Source organism: Strongylocentrotus purpuratus, unplaced genomic scaffold (assembly GCF_000002235.5).
Source record: "Strongylocentrotus purpuratus isolate Spur 01 unplaced genomic scaffold, Spur_5.0 spur5_scaffold_17, whole genome shotgun sequence".
In the NCBI taxonomy this organism is placed as follows: domain Eukaryota; kingdom Metazoa; phylum Echinodermata; class Echinoidea; order Camarodonta; family Strongylocentrotidae; genus Strongylocentrotus; species Strongylocentrotus purpuratus.
Genome location: NW_022145602.1, coordinates 13,859,521 through 13,880,487, shown reverse-complemented (window position 1 = coordinate 13,880,487; position 20,967 = coordinate 13,859,521). Strand labels below are relative to the sequence as shown.

Genomic DNA, 20,967 nt, shown 5'->3' with positions numbered 1-20,967 from the left:
GTAACAAGACTGAGAAGATGAAAGCAGAAAATATGAAAAATATGATAGTATAGTAATAATGACTGCTATGAGAGACATAGTTGTTTTTTATAAGCTCAAGGGGAGATTACATCATGCTATCGCCCTAAGGCGTGCATTCCGAGGGGTGATAGCACGATGTAACCTCTCCAAGAGCCTATAAAAACAACTATGCCTCGAATGTTAAAGCAGTCATTATAACTTTTAAATGACAGCAGCTTATTAAAGCCATTATCTTCCTATTTATCATCTAAAATTAAAGATATCTGACAAAAAGTTTGAGAGCTCACTAAAACCGTGCATGAGCTTTAAAGGGGAAGTGTTCCTCTCGGTTTTCTGCTTCTATTGAAACCAACTTTTTATCAGGTTGGACTTCCCAGTATATTAGAAGAAAAAGTTCTTAACAAGATGCATGCCTGTTTGAAATTGATAGTCTGCTTCTGCTTCTTCATCACCGGTCTTGAAAGTGACAGTGGCCGTGTACTCTGTGTCGGGTTCAAGCCCTGTTATGTCCCGATTGATGATTCTTGCTCTGTCACCCTGGAAAGTTCTGCCTGATGGACTTATAGTAATCTTGTACGTTTCATACACTCCTTTTCGTAGGATAACGCCCGCTGTAGAAGTAGTTGCAGAAGTTCTTCCTTTATAAGGTACTGGGCTCAATGGTCCTGCGGGTACAAGAAAATATGTTTGTTTGCGTTTACCATAATATTTCAGAGTCTTCTTATTTTCTAAATTAATCAGCTTTCCCTCCTCAAATTGACAACAATTAAACTTATTTTCCTCTCCTTCTTAGTTTGAAAAAAACAAACTGAAATGTAGATTAAATGAACCAATGTGAAAACAAATTGCAAAAATGTTAACCCCCAAAATTGACAATTATACACAAAAATATATATTTGATATTTTACACTGTGTTGCCAATATTAAGCCAGTTCACAGATACAATCTGTGCATGGGCAGATGAAGGTCATTTGTACCAAAATGGTAAAACCCACATAGACGAATACTGGATATGCGCTCATGAAAGTTATGTAACATTATTCAATTATGCTCCAATGGTACATTCTATGATACGCAGGTGGAAGTATTCTTTTCAAGAGGTCAAACAAAAGGTATTAATGAAGCACATCTCGGACTTAGGCAGTTATTATTCTAAGATGCTCAAAGTGGAACTTCTCCATGTGTAAAAGATCTGTGGATATTTGGGGTCGTTTGTACCATGTGCTATCTGTAAACTCCCTTATAAAGAAACTTTATTGACTGGTTACAGTTGAATTGCTCTTAATTGAGAAAGGCACAGCGTACTGCATTGGAAAGACACTCAAAATTTGAAGGGATTTTTAGCTCAAGTATAATATATAATTCAGAGCATTTTGGATCAAATTATAATGCAAAAAACATCACTAAAAGGAGACACTGTTCTGCTATGGGTTAAAGTGTACCAATTTCCTAAATAATAAATTGTTTGTTTGTTTGTTTGATTGATTTTATTTCTGCGTTCAAAAATATACAAAAATTCAAATTCAAAGTATAAAAATTTGAACAATAACAAATACAATGAATAAAATGTTTACAAAAGTAATTAAATATAAAATCATGTACAATTATATCGTACGTTAAACATTTACGAAGCATACAAGTAAGATAAAAAGTACGAAATATTTTTCAATAAATTAGAGAGGTAATTTAGAATGCAGGAGACCACCATTGTGTACAGATAGAAAGTATAAAATCAACATTTCAAAAAAGCTTTCAACTGCACTCTATGGGCTAACGGATAAGGAGTATGAAGAAACATAAAGAATAACCTTAAAAACTGTGCACATGGAACCAAAGTCGGCCTTGGGCTCCATGCTGGCCCTGTTATAATACTTTTTAAGTTATCGCAATAACAAGATATTTTCTGGCATTTTTCAACACTTTTCTGACCCTGTGACCATTGAGCTTTTCCACCCAAAATCTAATCATCACTTCATCCTCATATGTTCATTCATAATTCATCCAAGTTAGGTTTAGATTGCTTTAACGCTTTTCAAATGATCATGGTAACAAGATATTTTCTGTTCTTTATAACATTTTCATGACCAAGTAACCTTTGGCCTTTGACCTTTTCCGCACATATTGGAGGAAGACAAATTTGACTCCAATAGACGTTCAAAATACTCTGTCAAGTTTGTGCTGAGTACATGTAATTAAAGCCCATAGGAAACTTTCATGATTTTTTTTCTCCACCTTTTCATGCTTTTCACGTGTTTCTGGCCATGGCACAAATATTGATGCTGTCCTTCCCTATCCCTTAAAAAAAAAACATTGTCAATCTTGTTAGATATTTTGACACAAGAAAGAAACTCTGACATGCTATAAATCTGACTTTTGCAAACGAACTGTTGCTGCCCCTCCCTATATACTCCCTGGAAAATAATCCTGGACCCACCACTGAAGCTTCTGACTTACTGAGAGAATATGAAGTCTGCGCTAGCAAAGCGCTTTGTCCGTCCATGCCATGAACATACAGAATAAAGACATATCTCTTGCCAGGGGTCAGGCTACGGATGGTCACCGAGAGGTCAGTGAGGTTGGTCAGATCACTATTGGTCAGGTTGCCGATATCCGGAATGTAAACCAGGTTGACGTAGTCAGCGTCATCAGGTCTCTGCCAAGAGACTGTCACAGCCTGGTTATCACCAGGCACGGCTGAGATCATCACAAGATTATCAGCTGAAAGGAAATAGTATAGAGGAAGAGTACATTAATTTTTAATGTGCCATGGGGTTTTCTTGTTTCAAGATTTTACCAAAACACCTAAGAGATTCTGCTTTAAATGCCTGTACTCATAAACAAAATTTGATCTTTACAAAAGTTTTTGTGGTTTTGCTCAAAAAATTTTGATTCAGAGCCCTAAATCATATACCAGATTTAGAAGTACAAAAGGCAGAAGATTCTGCATACACTATCCATTTTTGTTGTATGACCACACTGCGTTCCACACCAGGAATTTTAAAAAGGAAAATATGATATAAAATAAAATTTAATTGGCAATACGTTTTCGGAAACATTACAGAACAACATGTGATCAATTTAACCTATACAAATTCCTGTCCTGAAAGGTGTAGGACTAATTTTTAATTTTGTATTAATTGTTATTATTTAATACCCCAACAACTTTGTTTTACCTGACTTTTTCTCTTCCTCCAAAATATCAAGGTTTAAAACTTGCCCATTCTTGGGCCCATCAGCCTGTCAAGCCTCAATAGGCTTTCCATAGGGACTTATAGATTTGAACATCGACATAGTGGACTGCTACGTGTGACGTCCTTTTAAGGCACTGCCAGTGCCTTAATGATGGTCCTTTTATTCGTATTTTAAATAAATTCATTTAATGTTCGTTGTATTTTACATTCCAAATGCTTTGTATATACTGTATTGTAACCCATACAATGCATTTTAGCTGTAAAATAAAAAGTCATACTTTGCACGCTACTCCGAATACGAAACCGGAGCAGGCAATATTTGCCATATTGCCCTCTTCCAGGTTTTGCCCGTAGACCACTGTACTAAATCAGATGGCAACATTCTGGCATATTCCACTCTTTCTTGTCAGTGCGCTTTTATTAAAGTGCATATGTGCAGTATCGTGTACGCATTATTGCACGCGCGGTAACAATTTACGTCACAATGACATTTTCAAATACATTTTCATCTCTGGACAAGAGTAAGGGAAATACATGCATACACGGTAAGTACAAATCATGCTTGATACCAACGTTGTTTATCATTTGTAAAAAATGCCTTGTGTAGGTAACAATGATTATATTGACAGGGCTTCTTTCGGGGTAAGACCACATTGCCCTCATCTTCGACTCAGGGTAATATGATCTAAGCTTGGTCAATATGTCTGATGTACCATTCAAGCTCATATATAATATAAATGTTGCATTCTTTTAAACTGAAGCATGACTAAAAACAGAACTTGATTAATTCACACAAGATGCACGAGTTACTAAGATGTCTTTTTGTTTGTTTGTTACATGCAAACTGAAAGAATAGCATGTAGGGAGGGGAAAAAAGTGGCTGCGTGCAATGAATATCCTACATGTTAATGTACTCACTTGTTTGCATGTTATGAGAAACAGAAATGTAAAGAGCATTACACTTTAATACATTTATGTCATAAAAAACACAGTGGTTTACCACAGCATATTTTGAATGAGCCTTATAAGGGCTCCCCAGATCTTTGGAATAAGAAGATTAAAAGGATTACTTGTTCGCTGAGTGGCGAGGGCGGGCTTCCCCTTAAATCCATCAACAACGGTGACGACACCGATGGTGTAGAGTGTGCTGGCATCGAGGTTCTCTACCAACACATTCAGATCATCATCTGGATAAACAGTTCGCTCTAAGACAAACACTGGAGGATTGCCATGTCTGACAAAAACCTTATAGCTGCGTTCAATCAGAATTTGAAAAAACACAATAATTAATATACAAATACAAGGACGGTGTCCAACAGTTGCTACTGGCTTGATACGTTCACAAGTATGGGGTTAGGGTTAGGGTTGCAATTGGGTTTAGGTTTATAGGTTTAGGGGGAGGATTAGGGTTAGGTATTGAAGTTAATTCTGAAGTGGTGAATACCTAATTATACTGAACTTAATATGCAGGGTTGCTTGGAGCTCGCATTGGATATCGATATGGTAAAACGTACAAATATATTATTTTGAACAAATGGTCAATAATCAATATAACCATCGCAATCGATATCATGTGACAAGCTGTGGACTAATCGCACCCTTGTATCTGTAAGTAATATAACAGATAGCAACTCGAATGGAGTGTTATATGACATGCTTTGGACTGCAAGGGAGTTATGTTTTCCCTCATTATCATATTACATGACTAACCCCTTGTGAAAATATAACTCCCTTCGGTGGTCCAAATGTGACAAAGCACCATAAAACCACCAAACAGTCACATGGTGTGATTTTCAGTTAGAGCTCAATAACATAGCATTTGGTCAGGATTGTAAAATTTTACTTTTTAGTATTTCCTGAAGGAGTATACATTCCTCTATGTTATATCAAATTTTGAAAACACCCAATAATCTACAAGTTGAATTTTGGTCAGTTTTGTACACCTATGTTTGTCTGATCTTGAATTTGTTGTAGTAAATTCTTTATGACCTACTTTATGGCTACTGGTCTCATAATCATAAGTTTTGTGGAGCTGGGTCACATATTAACTTGTATATGTATACTACACTCAGCAAAGAAAGAAAGTAGACACTATTCATAATTTAGATTTTCAAATAAATACCAGTATTGCAATTTAACAATAAATGAGTCTCTGAACAAAATTGCAAAACAGACAAGAATTTTCATCCAGAGTCAAATTAAAACAATGAAAAAAAAAATCACAAAAAACATGAAAGGAGAGGCTTCTATACCATGCTTACATTGCAGTCTTGACACTACAGTTGAGAACCAGAGCTCAATCCTCCTCATTCTTTCTCAATCTTTCTTTTCACTATTGAACAAGAATGTCTAACAGATGACATGTCCATTGACATTTGAATGCATATTCGCTCTCTTTTTTGCAATTTTCTTAATCAGACCTTATAACTGTTGAAGCATGACAATTCAAAACTTCATCTTAATGATGTTGGTAGAGTATCAATTTTCCTTTCATTCGCTATATATTTTATTATATCATATTGATGCTTTATGTGACCATTTTTACAATAAACAATAAAGAGTGTCCACTTTATATATTTTTAAAACTTTTTTTGAGAGTAGAAATTTGAACACACCTGTGAAAGTTCCCCTCTGGTGGAAGCCAAGTGAAGGTCAGGCAAGTTTGGGTAGAGAAGATAACAGTCACATTCTGGGCTTCACTTGGACCTGGAAACAATATATGAAGTTCATGATCTGTCAAAACTTCTCTCCATACCACATGTTTTATTACTGGTACATCATTTGTATTTCTTTTTCTGGTAATCTGTTTATTACTTTGTAAATTTCACTCTTTCTCTCCTTCTCTAAGGCCTACAAAAAAATGGTATTGTCATTTAGGTGCCAAAACATCGGTTGGTCGGTCGGAAATTTCTTTTTCTTTCCCTCTTTGGGTTGATAATTGTTCCCTCTAAAAAACGGTTTTAAAAAAAAAGCTGACCTTAGATTTCAAGATTTTAGGGTCGGTCGCAAAGGGCAATACAACATCTTTTTTTGTTAGGCCTAACTATAAAGCTCTTTAACCTTTAAAGAAAAAATCCAACCTTTATAGACGTCTACTCAGAGAGAAACCAAGATTAGAAGAGAAGCATACAGGTAGAGGAAATCAGACAAAAAATTAAAAAGTAATGAGTTTTAGAAAGTTGCAATCACTATATGTATGGGCACTTTAAATTGACAGAATCAATCACTGTGATAAAGTGTCAGAAAACTTTCCTATTCGTTTTAACACACACAATTACTACAATGTGAATTTTTAAAAATGTATGACTCAGGAGGGTTATTTTCTTTTTAAAGGACCTAAACAAATATGCTACTCATAATACATTTTGAGTAGTGCTCCAAGGGAATAGAAATTTAATGATATTTTTGTACATGACAAATGGAGGAGTTGTTCCTGACTGTATCACAATCAAATGACCAAATAGCCAATTTGGGATTTGCATAGATTTTCAAACATTCATAACTCCCTCATAATTAGTCAGATTTAGTTCATTTCGAACTTTTGTCAGTACTTTTTTTCTCCTTACTTTTAAGCTTTCATAAATATGAACTTATTACAAATGTTGGACTGCCATTTAACTGACCAAAGTGCCTTACAGTATTAGTATCCTGGTCAGTGGATTCAATTACTTGTCTATACATTACAGTACACATTCTCCACTCCCTGGAGAGCACTCCAGCTAGTCGCCTTTTTACGGGCACGCACAATATGCCAATCTAACCACAATAGGCGCGTCTTCATCATCTCGAGATTGCCAAATAGCCCGCTATTTCTGATTTGGGAGATAATCCCACAGTTACAAATTGCGTCTTCATCAGCTTAAGATTCAACCTCAAAATTTGAAACTCGTTCTGGTGAAGACGCACGGCACAAATAGCTGGATATTTTGCCAAATAGTGGGATATTTTGCAAACTATCCCAAGATATCTTGGGATGACAATCTCGACCAAATATCTCACTTATTGCTACTTCGGTCTATTGAAGATGCAAATTAGCTGGATAGTTTGCGATCGGGATAGTTCAAATAGCTGGATATTTGGCAATCTCGAGATAATGAAGACAGGCCAAATAATGGCCTGCACATCCTCCTGGGTACCCAAATAACACACGAGTGGAGAGGAACAATGTAGATATGGGTCCAACCTTGCATTTGCAGCCCAGTGATTAAACCACTCGACTACAACACCTCTACGATAATTCAGGATCGTTCAGATATGACGCAGCGAAAACATGGCAGTATCTTTATGATGACATGAAGTGTAATACGCTTCACATTTCTGTGTCTTACAACACAGAGCTCAGTGAATATGTACAAATCCTTTGTTGCACACGGTTGCCATTCATTTACACGTTTAAAAAAACACAGCAGCACAGCAGCACCATAACTGAACAAACCATTATTGAGGATAAATGTTTGCAATCACAGTGGTACACAGGGGTATCGACATGACATACATGAACTCTCTTGTACAATTTTAAAAATAAAAAAAAAGCATTTACTCACACGTAGTCTGTGTGACAGTATCAGTGATTGCGGTGCCGTTTACATAGAGCACTACAGTGTACTCCACTCCACTCATCAATCCATCGAATGTGTATTCTAACACAGACAGATCCAGCTCCCTGATGATGGGGGTGGAAGATTCGGGCGTGGCCACAAGTGTGAAACCGGTTGCAGTGGCCTGGGTAGTGTTTCCCCAGGTGAGGGAAATGCTGTCTGCCTGTACAGAGCCCACATTGAGTTTCTCCTTTTCAGGGCATGCTAAAATGAACAAAGAGAATAGATAATAATAATAATAATAACAATAGTGACTAGAAATATCGCAATTTGTATTGCTTCGCAATGCGAATGTATCCCCCGGCAGTGGCAGCGATTTTGTGTCATCCTTATGTTCAAAAGAGGGACAAAGATCCCCTCTCCCCTCCCTGAAACAAAAGGATGTCTTTGAGATTGCCACTAGTGGCTCGGACTATTGTCAAGACTAGGAGCAGCATCACCAAAACAATGTGGGTAGAAGAGTATAATGCATCTCTGTAGAAAATTTGAAAGAAATCTGTCAAGAAATGTGGCAGCTAGTTAGAGCGCTCAAAGGACAGCCGCAACTGCCCACTGATAGTTTGATAGCTCAGTGGTAGAGCAGTCTTATGATCGGGAATTCTTGGGTTCGATACCACGTCTAGATGTACAAGCGCCCTTTGGTAAGGCATTAATCCTCATTACCAAATCTCCCATAGAGGACTTAAAGGCATCAGTCTATGCTTTCTTAGCAGTCAGGAAAAACCGATCAACCAAGATATTATACAAATAATGCACTGTTTCTAGTGTGTTAGCGCAAGGCCAGCGCACAAAGTTTAGTCAGTGTACATAGGTGATAATGCACGCACTGGAACTGCGCTAATACACGAGCGAAACAGTGCATTATTTGTTTTATAAGACGGGTCTGCAATATTTTCGTACAATATAGTCTAGATCTAGAGTATAATTAGATCTAGATCTAGGTTATATATCCTACTAGATCTAGGTCTAGAATATTCTAGATCTAGATATTGAAAATCATGCAAAAATTAAATTTGGCTGAATTGTGCGAAAGCGATATCGGCAGGTATCAAGCGTGTGTTATCAATTTTTGATGGGAGATGTTTTACACGATGGGAAGAACTAATACACGCCCACGTGATGTCAATTGACCAATCGGATTGCTTACATTCTAGAACCCGTCTTATAAAATCGTATAATAACAATTCCTTCAAATTCTTTCAACTCAACATTCAAGACAGAGGTGAAATATCCTGCTGTACTCACTTGTGCGTACGCTGGCTACGTAGGGTTCACTCCTGGCTGTCATTTGAAGGGTAACAAAGGACAAGTGATATTCCTCGTTGGCTTGTAGAAGAGTCAGAGTGTACTCGTTGCCTTCATCCTGATTGAGCACAATTGGTGACGGGTTGGTGCAGGTGTCGGGGGCGTAACTGATCTCTATTCGGTCGTAGCAGCCAGAGGGCGCCGTCCAGCTAAAGCTGACAGCACTAGAGTTGATGAATTTCACGACAATGTTGCTTACTTGGTCAGGCACTGTTTGAAATTTTGGACAAAAACAAAAACTTTGCAATAATTATATGCGATTGTCTACCTGTAGCAACACCTAATGGTGTCTGCTTATTAGTCTCTGAATTGAATGGAATCAAATACATTGGAAGGTAATCTAATTGAAATGAGTGGAATGAACATGGATATATCGTTCCACTTTCAACTTCACAGTTGATCTGCAAAATTGAACATAGTTTTGATATAACTTGCTTCCTTTATAAAATGAATTTCCAAACGAAACATGTTTGGGCTAGCATCTGTTTCTTGATTTGTAATCATTATGCTTGTCATACCAAAAATACTGTACAATGATTATACATGCATATGAACAATAAACTTCTTAGACTACGTTAAACTAAGCGTCTTCTGTGTTCTTCTTTATCTTCTCTCTTCTTTGAAGATATTTAACCCTTACTGTACAGGGGGGGGGGGGGCCTGGGAGGCTCCCCCCTCGACATTTTCGGAGATCGCGCCGCAACCGCTCGGAATTTGAATTGTCATTTCATGACTTTTTCCCCTCAAGTCTTACGCACATTTTGATACCATTTTCATCAAACTCGGATATACCTGTAAGGTGGTACATAACAATTAGTATACGCATGTCATCAAAAAAGTGCTATAATCGCATATATTCATGTACAAGCAGAAATGTGAAGATATGAATTGGTATCAAATTGCTTTTATGTTTCTCAAAGTAACTTCAGTATTTCAGAACAAAAGAATACATCAGAAATAAAACAATAGATATAATAAGAAATAAAAAACAATAAAATACAGAAGAAAATAAATAGTTGAAAATCGCATCAAATTTGCATAAATTATCATTATTAATTACATCAAATAACTATTTTGTGTTAGAAAAGAAGTTTCATATGAATAATGGGTTTCAATTAACATTAAAAAATATAATATTTCCAGATTTGATATTCATGAATGCGTATTCATAATTTATGCAAATTAACCTATGCATTTTCAAAAATCATAAAAATAATGAAACCTTATGAATTTGAGGTGAAGGAAACATTTATTCAATACATTTTCAAAGATTCTTCACAAGTCTATGGACAAATATGTAGAGTTTTCTGTAATATGCATGAAATTAGCATTTTGCATAATTAATCAGGCTTTAACGAAAAAAATTTGCATATTAGGAAAAAACTAATTATACCACCTTGTTCCTTACGTAAATATCTACAAACATGCAAATTTTCGCGTTCATCGGACATTCGACGGCCGAGATCATAGGGGGGGGGGCCTCCCAGGCCCCCCCCCCCCCCCCAGTCAGAGAGTGCTCGAAATAGCCCAGTACAGTAAGGGTTAAGAGTTCAGTTTCTATCTTCAAACATGTATCTCGCTGGTGTACGGATGTTGCGTCCATATCTAGTTGTGGTTTGCGAGTTTGATGTTGGTTCCTCAGATTGAATATTCGGAGTTTCTGGTGGTGGAGTTGGGTGATGGTTGTTGCCATTCTGTTGTGGTGTTTCTGCTTGAGTAGATGAAGTGTAGTCTTCGTCAAACCTAACCCGCTTTGGAGTTGGGTTGATTGACGATAGAATCTCCCTAAGGTGAGATCGGTTTCGTCTCAGGATTCCTCCGTTGGGTGTTGATACTCGTCGCAGATTTTGGATACATTGGCAGGTATCCAAGTATGATCTTTGGGATGTAGGGCTCTGACTGGTTGTCCTACGTGGAGTGGTGGAAGATTTGGACCCGCATGTCGATCGTGCGTTTCTTTCATCTTGCTTTTTCGATTCAAGAGATGATCTGTGGTGGTAGATTCTCTTGTAAGATAATGACTTGGCAGTGTTGTTCTGATGGGTCTTCCAAACAACATCTCTGCAGGTGATCTCAAGTGACTGTCAACAGGTGTTGCTCTTAGGTGTGACATAGCAAGTTGACTGTCTTGGCCAGTCTGTGAACACTTTTTCAACAGATTCTTGATGGTACGAACCATTCTCTCAGCTAGTCCATTGGATCTTGGATAGTGAGGTGAAGAGGTTGTATGTGTGATTGACCACTTCCGGCACATGTCCTGGAAGTGCTTCCCGACAAATTGTGGACCGTTATCCGATACGATCGCCTCTGGTGGACCAAATAGACTGAAGATTCCACTCATCACGTTAGCTACTGCAGCACTTGCTGTGTTAGTCAGCTTGTAGACTATTGGATACTTGGAGTAATAGTCAGTGACGAGTAAATAGTCTTGTCTGTTGAGCATGAACAAATCTGTCCCTAGTCTAGTCCAAGGTGCTGAAGGTACATCATGGGGAAGCAACGGCTCTTTCTGTTGCCTTGCCTGGTGTTCCTGGCATGCAACACATTGCTTTACGAGCTGTTCAATGTTCTTGTTGATGTGTGGCCAGAACACTGTCTCACGAGCTAGTCGTCTCGTGCTCTCGATTCCCATGTGTCCAAGATGGAGTTGTCTAAGGATATCTTCCCGAAGTGTCTTTGGTATGATCACTCGGCTTCCTTTGAAGAGTACTCCTTGTGACACTCCGATCTCATGTCTGTAAGACCAGAATTCCCTTAGGGATGTCGGCAGCTCCTGAAGAGTTCCAGGCCAACCCTGAGTGACTGTCTGCCACAATGACCTAAGAACAGGGTCATTGGATGTTTCCCTCTGGAGTTCTGTTCTCTTGTGTTGTCCGAAGAACATCAAGTCGATTTGATGAGTGTCTTCTACTTCGGAGCAGATTGATTCCACTCTGATGTCTAGCGGAACATCGCGTGCTTCCTTGGGGTTAGGAAGACGGTATCTAAAAGAATCATTTCTTTCCCAGGTCGGTACTTGACTTGGCGTCTGTATCCTTGTACCTTGATCAATAGTCTCTGTAGACAAGGTGGTGCGCTTCTTAGAGGTGTCTTCCAAATTGTCTCCAATGGCCTATGATCGGTTATCACAGTGAATTCCATAGGTATGTGTGGAATCGGTTGATACCAAACACTAGGGCCAAGGTTTCCCTCTCTATGATTCGGCGCAAACCTTCATTGCCTACAGCGATTTTTGATTTTGTTAGCCTTTTTCTTGTTATCAGTTACATCTTGGTCTGCCAACACAAGCTCCATTCTTTGCTTGAATACTTTGAACTCTTCGGGTAGGTCTGGTACCTCCCAGTTCATCTCTGGATACTTGGTACTCATTGTGTATGTTCACGTGTGCGTATTGGTTACGACAGATTATACGAATGAGTGTAGATCTTTGTGTTGTTAATCTTAGTGTGAACAGGTCCTAACCGGCTGGTGTTGATAAAGTTTGTACACGTATACCTGTGTACGCTCTCGCACCTGTGTGAATGTCATTAGGCGTCTCATGCAATAAAATTTTGATCACTCTCACTCAATGTCTGACAGTGACAATTCCCACACACCAGATATTAATATTTTGTTAATAGTATCTGAAAACAGTTTTAATGTTCACACCTCTGATTTAGTTTAATTTTAGACTTAGACTTAATTTAAACTTTACTAGTTTAGTTATTATGCAGACCCCTGTGTCATTGATTGAGCACAGTTATGACTTGATTAGGCTATTCTGAGCAGGCTTTATGAGCCTTTATATGCTCATACACACAACACCATTCACGTACGAGTTCATCTGGAATATGCAGTAGCACCAGTGTCTCAGTACACTGTGCGGTATATACGGTGCACATACTATGCATACAAATTACGATTACGTGCGACGTCACAAATCGCTAATCGACGATAATTTTGTTAATTATACTTCCCAACTGTGGCGAACTGGATATAAATGTGTCTTCAAAAATAAAACTTGATTTCGAAGATCCCAGCAGCTGCCACCATGATGAGTTTGAGGGTCTTATTATTGGTAGATACATGTTGTTTATTGAACTACGACGGATACCGGATATTCGGATATCGCATATCTTAACAATCATCATCAACTTTATTACTATTATTATTATCATAATTATTACTACTATCATTGTTAGTAGTATAATATCATTATTATTATAATATTATTATTATTATTATCCTTACTAGTACTACTTCTACTACTCTTACTACTACTATCATTATCATGAAGTTGAACGCACATGCTATAAACTCTACATTATCTCCACCAATGCCGGAAATAGCATATCTGGCACCAGGCATAAGGTCGTCAAATGTCGCCTCTAAAAAAAAAGGCACATCCTGTTCAGGTGGTTCTTCCGCCATGCAGCTTCCGATGGGCATGAGTCCGATGGGGGATTCAACCAATCCAGTCCCCCACCAGGTGAAGGATACAGACGTTGAAGTTAGGTCGTAGATATTGACCTCGTTTTCTTTGCCATAGCCTTGTGGAAATAGAAAGAATATACAGTTAAGAACTAAATTACCGTAGTCAATCCTTACAAAGCTTTGTCATTGAAAAATTGACTTTTCCCAATTCATGTTTCTGGAGAATGTGAGATATTAATGCTAACATCTAAAAGTATTCAACAGAGGCCCTAATTCAACCAGTTCACCTTTCATTCTTGGATACAAAAAACCAAAAAAATATCAAATTTACAACAGGTATAAATAATCTAGTAATTTAACTGTATGTACATGAATGAAGTCCATCATGAATGAGGTTTAAATCTTTATAATAATAATAATAAAATACCGTTCTTGTAAACAGCATATCACATTATGATATAACTTCTCTATGCACTTCCAAAGGACATTGGATATTATTACCCCGGCTTTAGCTACGGCAACCAAAGTGCTATGTGAATTCAAGATACATGGACATAGTAGTTTAATGCAGTGAAATTTTGTTTATTTAAAGGTAGTACAAAGTTTTGGCAAATTTTAAAAATTGGATGGATGATGATTCTTTACAATTTGTATATATTTGGATGCCCCTGTGGATGTATTATAAGCACTAGAAAATTTAGCCCCTAAAACACTTCTGCTTTCGAGAAAACTTGAATATAAAAATTTACTGGTGCTCCCTGTAAATTTTGATAAACTATGGTAGATGCGACCATGAAAATATCAGAATATGTAGTTGAGATATATACTTTCCAAACGGCAATAGTAATGTCATTCCACATCCTGATTCATACATTATACTTTCTGATATATCTGATCATTATCCCATTTTTACTCAGTTTACTCTTTTAAATTCAGTCCATGGTGGACGGCCTCGTCCATTAAGACGTCGAGCTTCCCCAGAGAATATAGCAAGACTTGGAGCCAGTTTAGAGCACGCAGATTGGTCAAGTGTTTATAACACTGATGATGTAAATAGTTCGTATAATAATTTTTTAGATATTCTGAATGAAGAGTTAGATACATGTATTCCCTTACAAAGAGATAAAGTAAATAATTATAAAATTACCCCTAGACTTCCCTGGATTTCGAAATCTCTTCTAAGATGTATTAATAAAAAGAATAAGTTGTACTATAAGTATAAAGCAAATCTTACAGATAGAACTAAAAGTAAATATACTTCGTATAAGAATGCTTTGATTAGAATTTTGCGTTTTGAAAAGAAGAATTATTTCGTGAATCGCTTAGAGTTTTATAAACATGATATGCAGAATACTTGGAAAATTCTTAAACAGGCTATGAATTTGGTCCATAATAAAAATGATATTATTAAAATAAAAAGGGATAATGAAGTGATCGATGATTCTGATATGATTGTAAATATTTTTAATAAACACTTTTCTTCGATTGGTGAGACGTTAGCACAAAATATACCACAATCAAAAAAATCTTTCACAGATTTTTTAAACGCCCCAAATACAAATTCTATTTTCTTTGTTCCAGCTCATAGATTTGAAATAATAGATATTGTTTCTCATTTGAAAAACAAGAAAAGTTCTGGTGTTGATAATATTAATAACTTTATTTAAAAGGGATAATACCTTTCATTGTAGATCCATTGGTTCATATCTTTAATTTGTCTTTCTTGAATGGAGAAGTACCTAATGTTATGAAAATTGCAAAAGTTATTCCACTATTTAAGAAGGGTGATAAGCAAGATGTAAATAATTATCGCCCGATATCTTTATTATCATCTCTTTCGAAGGTTTTAGAAAAACTTATACATAAAAGAACAGTTGCTTTTTTGAAAGTTCATAATATTTTTTGTGATTCCCAATTTGGATTTAGAGAGAAACATAGCACGAGTCATGCATTATTATCACTTGTTGAAAAGGTAGCTCATGCTCTCGACTCCTCTTATCATATGGTTGGAATACTCCTGGACTTCTCCAAGGCCTTCGACACGATCAACCACGATATTTTGCTTCATAAACTTTCTCATTATGGTATACGTAGGAAGGCCTTGGAGTGGTTCAGGAGTTACCTTTCCGATAGGAAACAGTTTGTATTTCTGGATGGTCACACTTCTGAATTACGAAATATTAATTGTGGGGTTCCTCAAGGTAGTTTGCTGGGCCCGCTTTTGTTTATTATTTATATTAATGATTTTTATAGATCATCAGATATGGCGTCTTTTATATCATTTGCTGATGATACAAATTTGTTCTTTTCACATACAAATCCAAATACTCTTGTTGAAATTGTAAATTTTGAATTAGAAAAAATTATTCAATGGATCCGAGCTAATAGGCTGTCTTTAAATTTACAAAAGACTAAATATATTCTTTTTAGTAATTCAATAGATTCTTTGCCAACTGATTTAGTTTTTGATGACACTCATTTGGAAAAGGTTACACATTCTAAATTTCTAGGTGTAATAATTGATAATAAGCTTTCATGGAAAGTTCATGTCGATAACATTTCTAAAAAAAAATTCGAGAAATATTGGTATATTAAATAGACTTAAAACACAACTCCCATCTTCAGCATTATTAACATTATATTCATCCTTAACATTACCTTATCTGAATTATGGCTTACTCGCATGGGGTAACGCTCATCAGAACATTTTAGACAAACTTTTATTGTTACAGAAGAGAGCAGTTAGAATTATTTCCCAGGCAGATTTTCGTGCACACACTAATCCGTTGTTTTATGATAATAATATTTTGAAAGTAAAAGATTTGTATTTGCTTCAATTAGGTCAATTTATGTATAAAAATACTAATGATTTGCTGCCAAAAATGTTTAAGACTATGTTTTTAAAAAATCGCTCTTTTCATCAACATTCAACTAGACAATCGGAAGAGTACCATTTGCCATTATTTCGAACTTCCTTCGCTAAAAACACTTTTATCTATGATGGCCCAAATTTGTGGAATTCCTTTACCGATTCCTTGAAAAATGCCCCTTCATTATATACATTTAAGAAAAGATTAAAAATATTTTTGTTCTTAAAATATAAAGTAAATTAGTTTGATTTACCCCCCCCCCCTGACATCCACACACACACACTAATACTTACACATATACACGATGCATCATTGTCTTGGTCATTTTGAGGAGAATACGCGCATACTTTCCCCTTATTTTCTCTTTAATAATTATATGTGCAGTTATCGATTTATACGGTCTTACTTTTTACTGATAATCTGATTTGTATTGACAATAGTATACGGAATGTAGAATAACTGATTTGTTGTTTTGGAAATGTTGCGTCCACGTCTGTGCTGTATATTCGGTTTTTTTTGTTATTGAATGTCTTTCTCTGTCTTACATTGTCTCTACTTGTTACTGTTCTGTCTTCGCGGGCTTGTCATTGTCTTTACTTTATTTCTTATTTTTTTTATTTTAAAAACAAAGAGCAAACTTTTATATTAATATATTTGTGTTTTTTGTTCTGTATAAGCTAATTTGTGTAATGCTACTTTGTTATTTTGAGGGACCCATAATCCACAAGTATCCACTTTTTAATGGGTCCCTCCATTTCCATAGAAAATATCAATTTTTTTTTGTATTATGTTATTCAAATTTTGTTTATATGCAGTTTAAGTATTTGTAAATGATATTATTCACATGTTATCTTGTTCAATTTTTTGTTTTGTTTTAATGAAATATTGTTCTGATTTCTGTGGAAATGAAAAATAAGCTTGAATTGAATTGAAGTGAATAGCTAATCGGTCGATTTTAGTCAAGAAACATTGTTTTTTAGCTTAATTAATATCTTGACCTTCAGAGGGAGCTATACAACATAAAGAGTTTATTATTTACAATTTCATAACTTTAGACTCGATCTAAACCGCGACAACGATCACTGAATATTGTAGGATCACATATGCTTCCAATATGTTCATTTGAACGAAATTCATGACCCCATACCAAAACTTTGTATTACCTTTAAAGTATATTACGCTTCACATTTCCATATTTTATAACACATACCAGTAGCAGAGGTAACAAGTAGGACCTTTGTTGCACATTTGCCATGCATTTACAACAAGAAGAAAAAATCTTGAGGGGCTTGTTTTTGGCGGTTTTACTGCATCATATCCGTCACTGTTACTAAAACCTTCGTAGCAGAGAGGTTTGCCAAAAAGCGAAGCTTAGAGAGGACCTATTTTTTAAAGTTGTTATTTAGAGGTGCTCTATTTTAGAGAGAACAAGTTTGAAATTCATCTAAGTACTGTTTTTCTGTTTCCTAGCTGGAATTCTGCTCATTGCCCCCCACATAATGGCAAATTGGGACTAAAAAACTCATTGGAATATTCAACAAATTTTTAGACTAGACTTTGATGGAAAGTCTATTAGAAAACTTTACAGGTTAGGGGCTTCTTTTTGGCGGTTTCCTCCATCATATCTGAATGAGGCTTCACTGTTAATTAAAGAAGAGCTAAATGTACAGAACATGTACCTGTTGTAACCTCGGCAGATTCTGGGTCACTCTCAACGTAGGTGCCTTCTTTCCCCATGATCGACCTAATACTGACATCAAACACCCGGTTAAAGTGAAGTCCAGTGATGGTCAATTCTTCTTCATCCGGCCCTAATTCTATGGACGAGCTCTGGTCTCCGTTGGCTGGCGAGTACGATACGAGATATCCCCGATACAGGCCAACAGATGGCGCCCTCCACAGCAGCCGGATGCTTGTTGATGAATCGGTCTGTCCTTCAAAATATGACACCATTTCAGGCTCTGTACATGATGAGAATACATGTATTTCATCAGATAAGATGCCTGCAGTTGGGAGTCAATCATTTCATTTCATTTTTATTTATTCATTTCCAACAAAATACAATACACAATAACGAATACAATGTAAAATGTTTACAAAACATAATTACATTTGTAATAAACAAATCTTAATAGAAATCTATACATTTGAGGAAGACAAAAATTGAATTCTTAAATTTAACTGCATTTATATTTTGAGGAAATGGAGAGGTCCACTGAAAAGCAGAGCTTGTAACTTGTGTACCCCTCAGATAATCATCAACATAGGGAAATTCATAGGGAAATTCATTCCTGAATTCAATTTTTGTGGTAGAAAAAATATTCAAGGAAAACAGTCATCGGCAAATAAGTTGCTTTAGAATAAGAAAAACTAGATGGAATTTTGACTGCGCGCAGTCGAAAATGATGCCTCCGCCATAGAGCAATTTAAACTAGAGAGTTACTTGACCTATTGTGACCTAAGGGCAAACCGAAAATTGAGAAATTTGTCATTTTGTGTACAAAATGAATGGCAAAGTGAAGTTTCTAGTTTGGTCTATAAATCAGCATAATTTTACTCTTTAGAGTTTAGTTATCATTTATTCAAGCAAAATATTGATACGTAACAACCTCAAGTATCAGAAGTCCTAAAACAATACAATACATAAGATTAAGAATTAATAACAATAGAATACAAAAGAAGTTCATAAAACAATGAAATACATAAGAATTGAAATAGACATGGACAATTTTTTTATGTGATAATGCCCGATAGGCTTTTTAGAAACTTTTTGCCACAAAATCAACTCTGTAAAAGCTTTATTTATGTAATTGTTAATAAAAATCATTATTCATGAATTTGATTTGCATAAATTAGCATAATTGATAAAATAAGTAATTTTCAGCAAAATTATAGTGAGGTCTCTTCCTTTATGCAATTGCATAAATTAGCATAATTGATAAAATAAGCAATTTTCAGCAAAATAATAGTGAGGTCTCTTCCTTTGCGCAATTTCTCAAGACGCGTGCCAAATTTCGAGGCAATCGGCCCCTCCCCCCCCCCCCCCCCCCCCCCCCCAGTCAGGGAGGTGCTCAAAATAGCCCAGTTAAGTACGGGTTAAGTAACGGAACATATTTCAAGTGGTTCTTGACATATCATGACAAGTCCTATACATGTAGTCTGAATTTTTCAAGTTGACCTCTATGACCTTTGACATACATGTACTCCAAAATCTAATCTGATCGTTTTCCTATGGTGATATATATACTATCCTTAAGTTTGAAGTTTAAAATCTCAAATGGTTCTTGAGATATCGCGATAACGAGCTGAAGACATGGAATTTCACAAGTTGACCTCTGTGACCCTTGACCTACGTGCTCCAAAATCTAAACAGATCGTCTTCCTATGGTGATACATACTATCATTAAGTTTGAAGTGAAAATTCTCCAGTGGTTATTGAGATATCGCGATAACGATCTCAATGTATGGAATTTCATAAGTTGACCTCTGTCACCCTTGACCTGTGACCTACGTGCTCCAAAATCTAATCAGATTGTCTTCCTATGGTGATACATACATGTACTATCATCAAGTTTGGAGTTTAAATCTCTCCAGTGGTTCTTGAGATATCATGATAACAATCTCAATGTATGGAATTTCATAAGTTGACCTCTGTGACCCTTGACCTTTGACCTACGTGCTCCAAAATCTAATCAGATTGTCTTCCTATGGTGATACACACTATCATTAAGTTTGAAGTTTAAATCTCTAGTGGTTCTTGAGATATTATGATATGGTGATACATACTATCATTAAGTTTGAAGTGAAAATTCTCCGGTGGTTCTTGAGATATCGCGATAACGATCTCAATGTGTGGAATTTCATAAGTTGACCTCTGTGACCCTTGACCTGTGACCTACGTGCTCCAAAATCTAATCAGATTGTCTTCCTATGGTGATACACACTATCATTAAGTTTGAAGTTTAAATCTCCAGTGGTTCTTGAGATATTATGATAACAATCTCAATGTATGGAATTTCATAAGTTGACCTCTGTGACCCTTGACCTTTGACATACGTGCTCCAAAATCTAATCAGATCGTCTTCCTATGGTGATACATACTATCCTTAAGTTTGAAGTTTTTACATCTCCAGTGGTTCTTGAGATATCATGATAACAATCTCAATGTATGGAATTTCATAAGTTGACCTCTATGACCCTTTACCTTTGACCTACGTGCTCCAAAATGTAATCAGATTATTTTCCTATAGTGATACACACTATCACTAAGTTTGAAGTTTAAATCTCCAGTGGTTCTTGAGATATCATGATAACAATCTCAATGTATGGAACTTCATAAGTTGACCTCTGTGACCCTTGACCTTTGACATACGTGCTCCAAAATCTAATCAGATCGTCTTCCTATGGTGATACATACTATCCTTAAGTTTGAAGTTTAAATCTCAAATGGTTCTTGAGATATCGCGCTAACAAACTCAATACAAGGAATTTCATAAGTTGACCTCGGTGACCTGTGACCTTTGACCTACGTACTCCAAAATCTAATCAGATCGTCTTCCTATGGTGATA

The 20,967-nt window shown here is 36.2% G+C and overlaps 1 protein-coding gene across 1 annotated transcript in view; it reads right to left on the bottom strand.

Annotated features, from left to right (window-relative positions):
* Positions 1-224: 224 nt before the first annotated feature.
* Positions 225-20,967, bottom strand: part of LOC105439689 (fibronectin) — a 53,662-nt gene continuing 32,919 nt past the window's right edge. Inside the window, exons 8-15 of the mRNA XM_030988230.1 lie at positions 18,078-18,359; positions 13,402-13,644; positions 9,056-9,325; positions 7,757-8,014; positions 5,828-5,918; positions 4,283-4,464; positions 2,476-2,739; positions 225-686 (exon numbers count right to left, since the gene is read on the bottom strand). Of these exons, the coding sequence (XP_030844090.1) occupies positions 403-686; positions 2,476-2,739; positions 4,283-4,464; positions 5,828-5,918; positions 7,757-8,014; positions 9,056-9,325; positions 13,402-13,644; positions 18,078-18,359 (1,874 nt within the window). The 3' untranslated portion in view covers positions 225-402. The remainder of the gene's footprint in view (positions 687-2,475; positions 2,740-4,282; positions 4,465-5,827; positions 5,919-7,756; positions 8,015-9,055; positions 9,326-13,401; positions 13,645-18,077; positions 18,360-20,967) is intronic.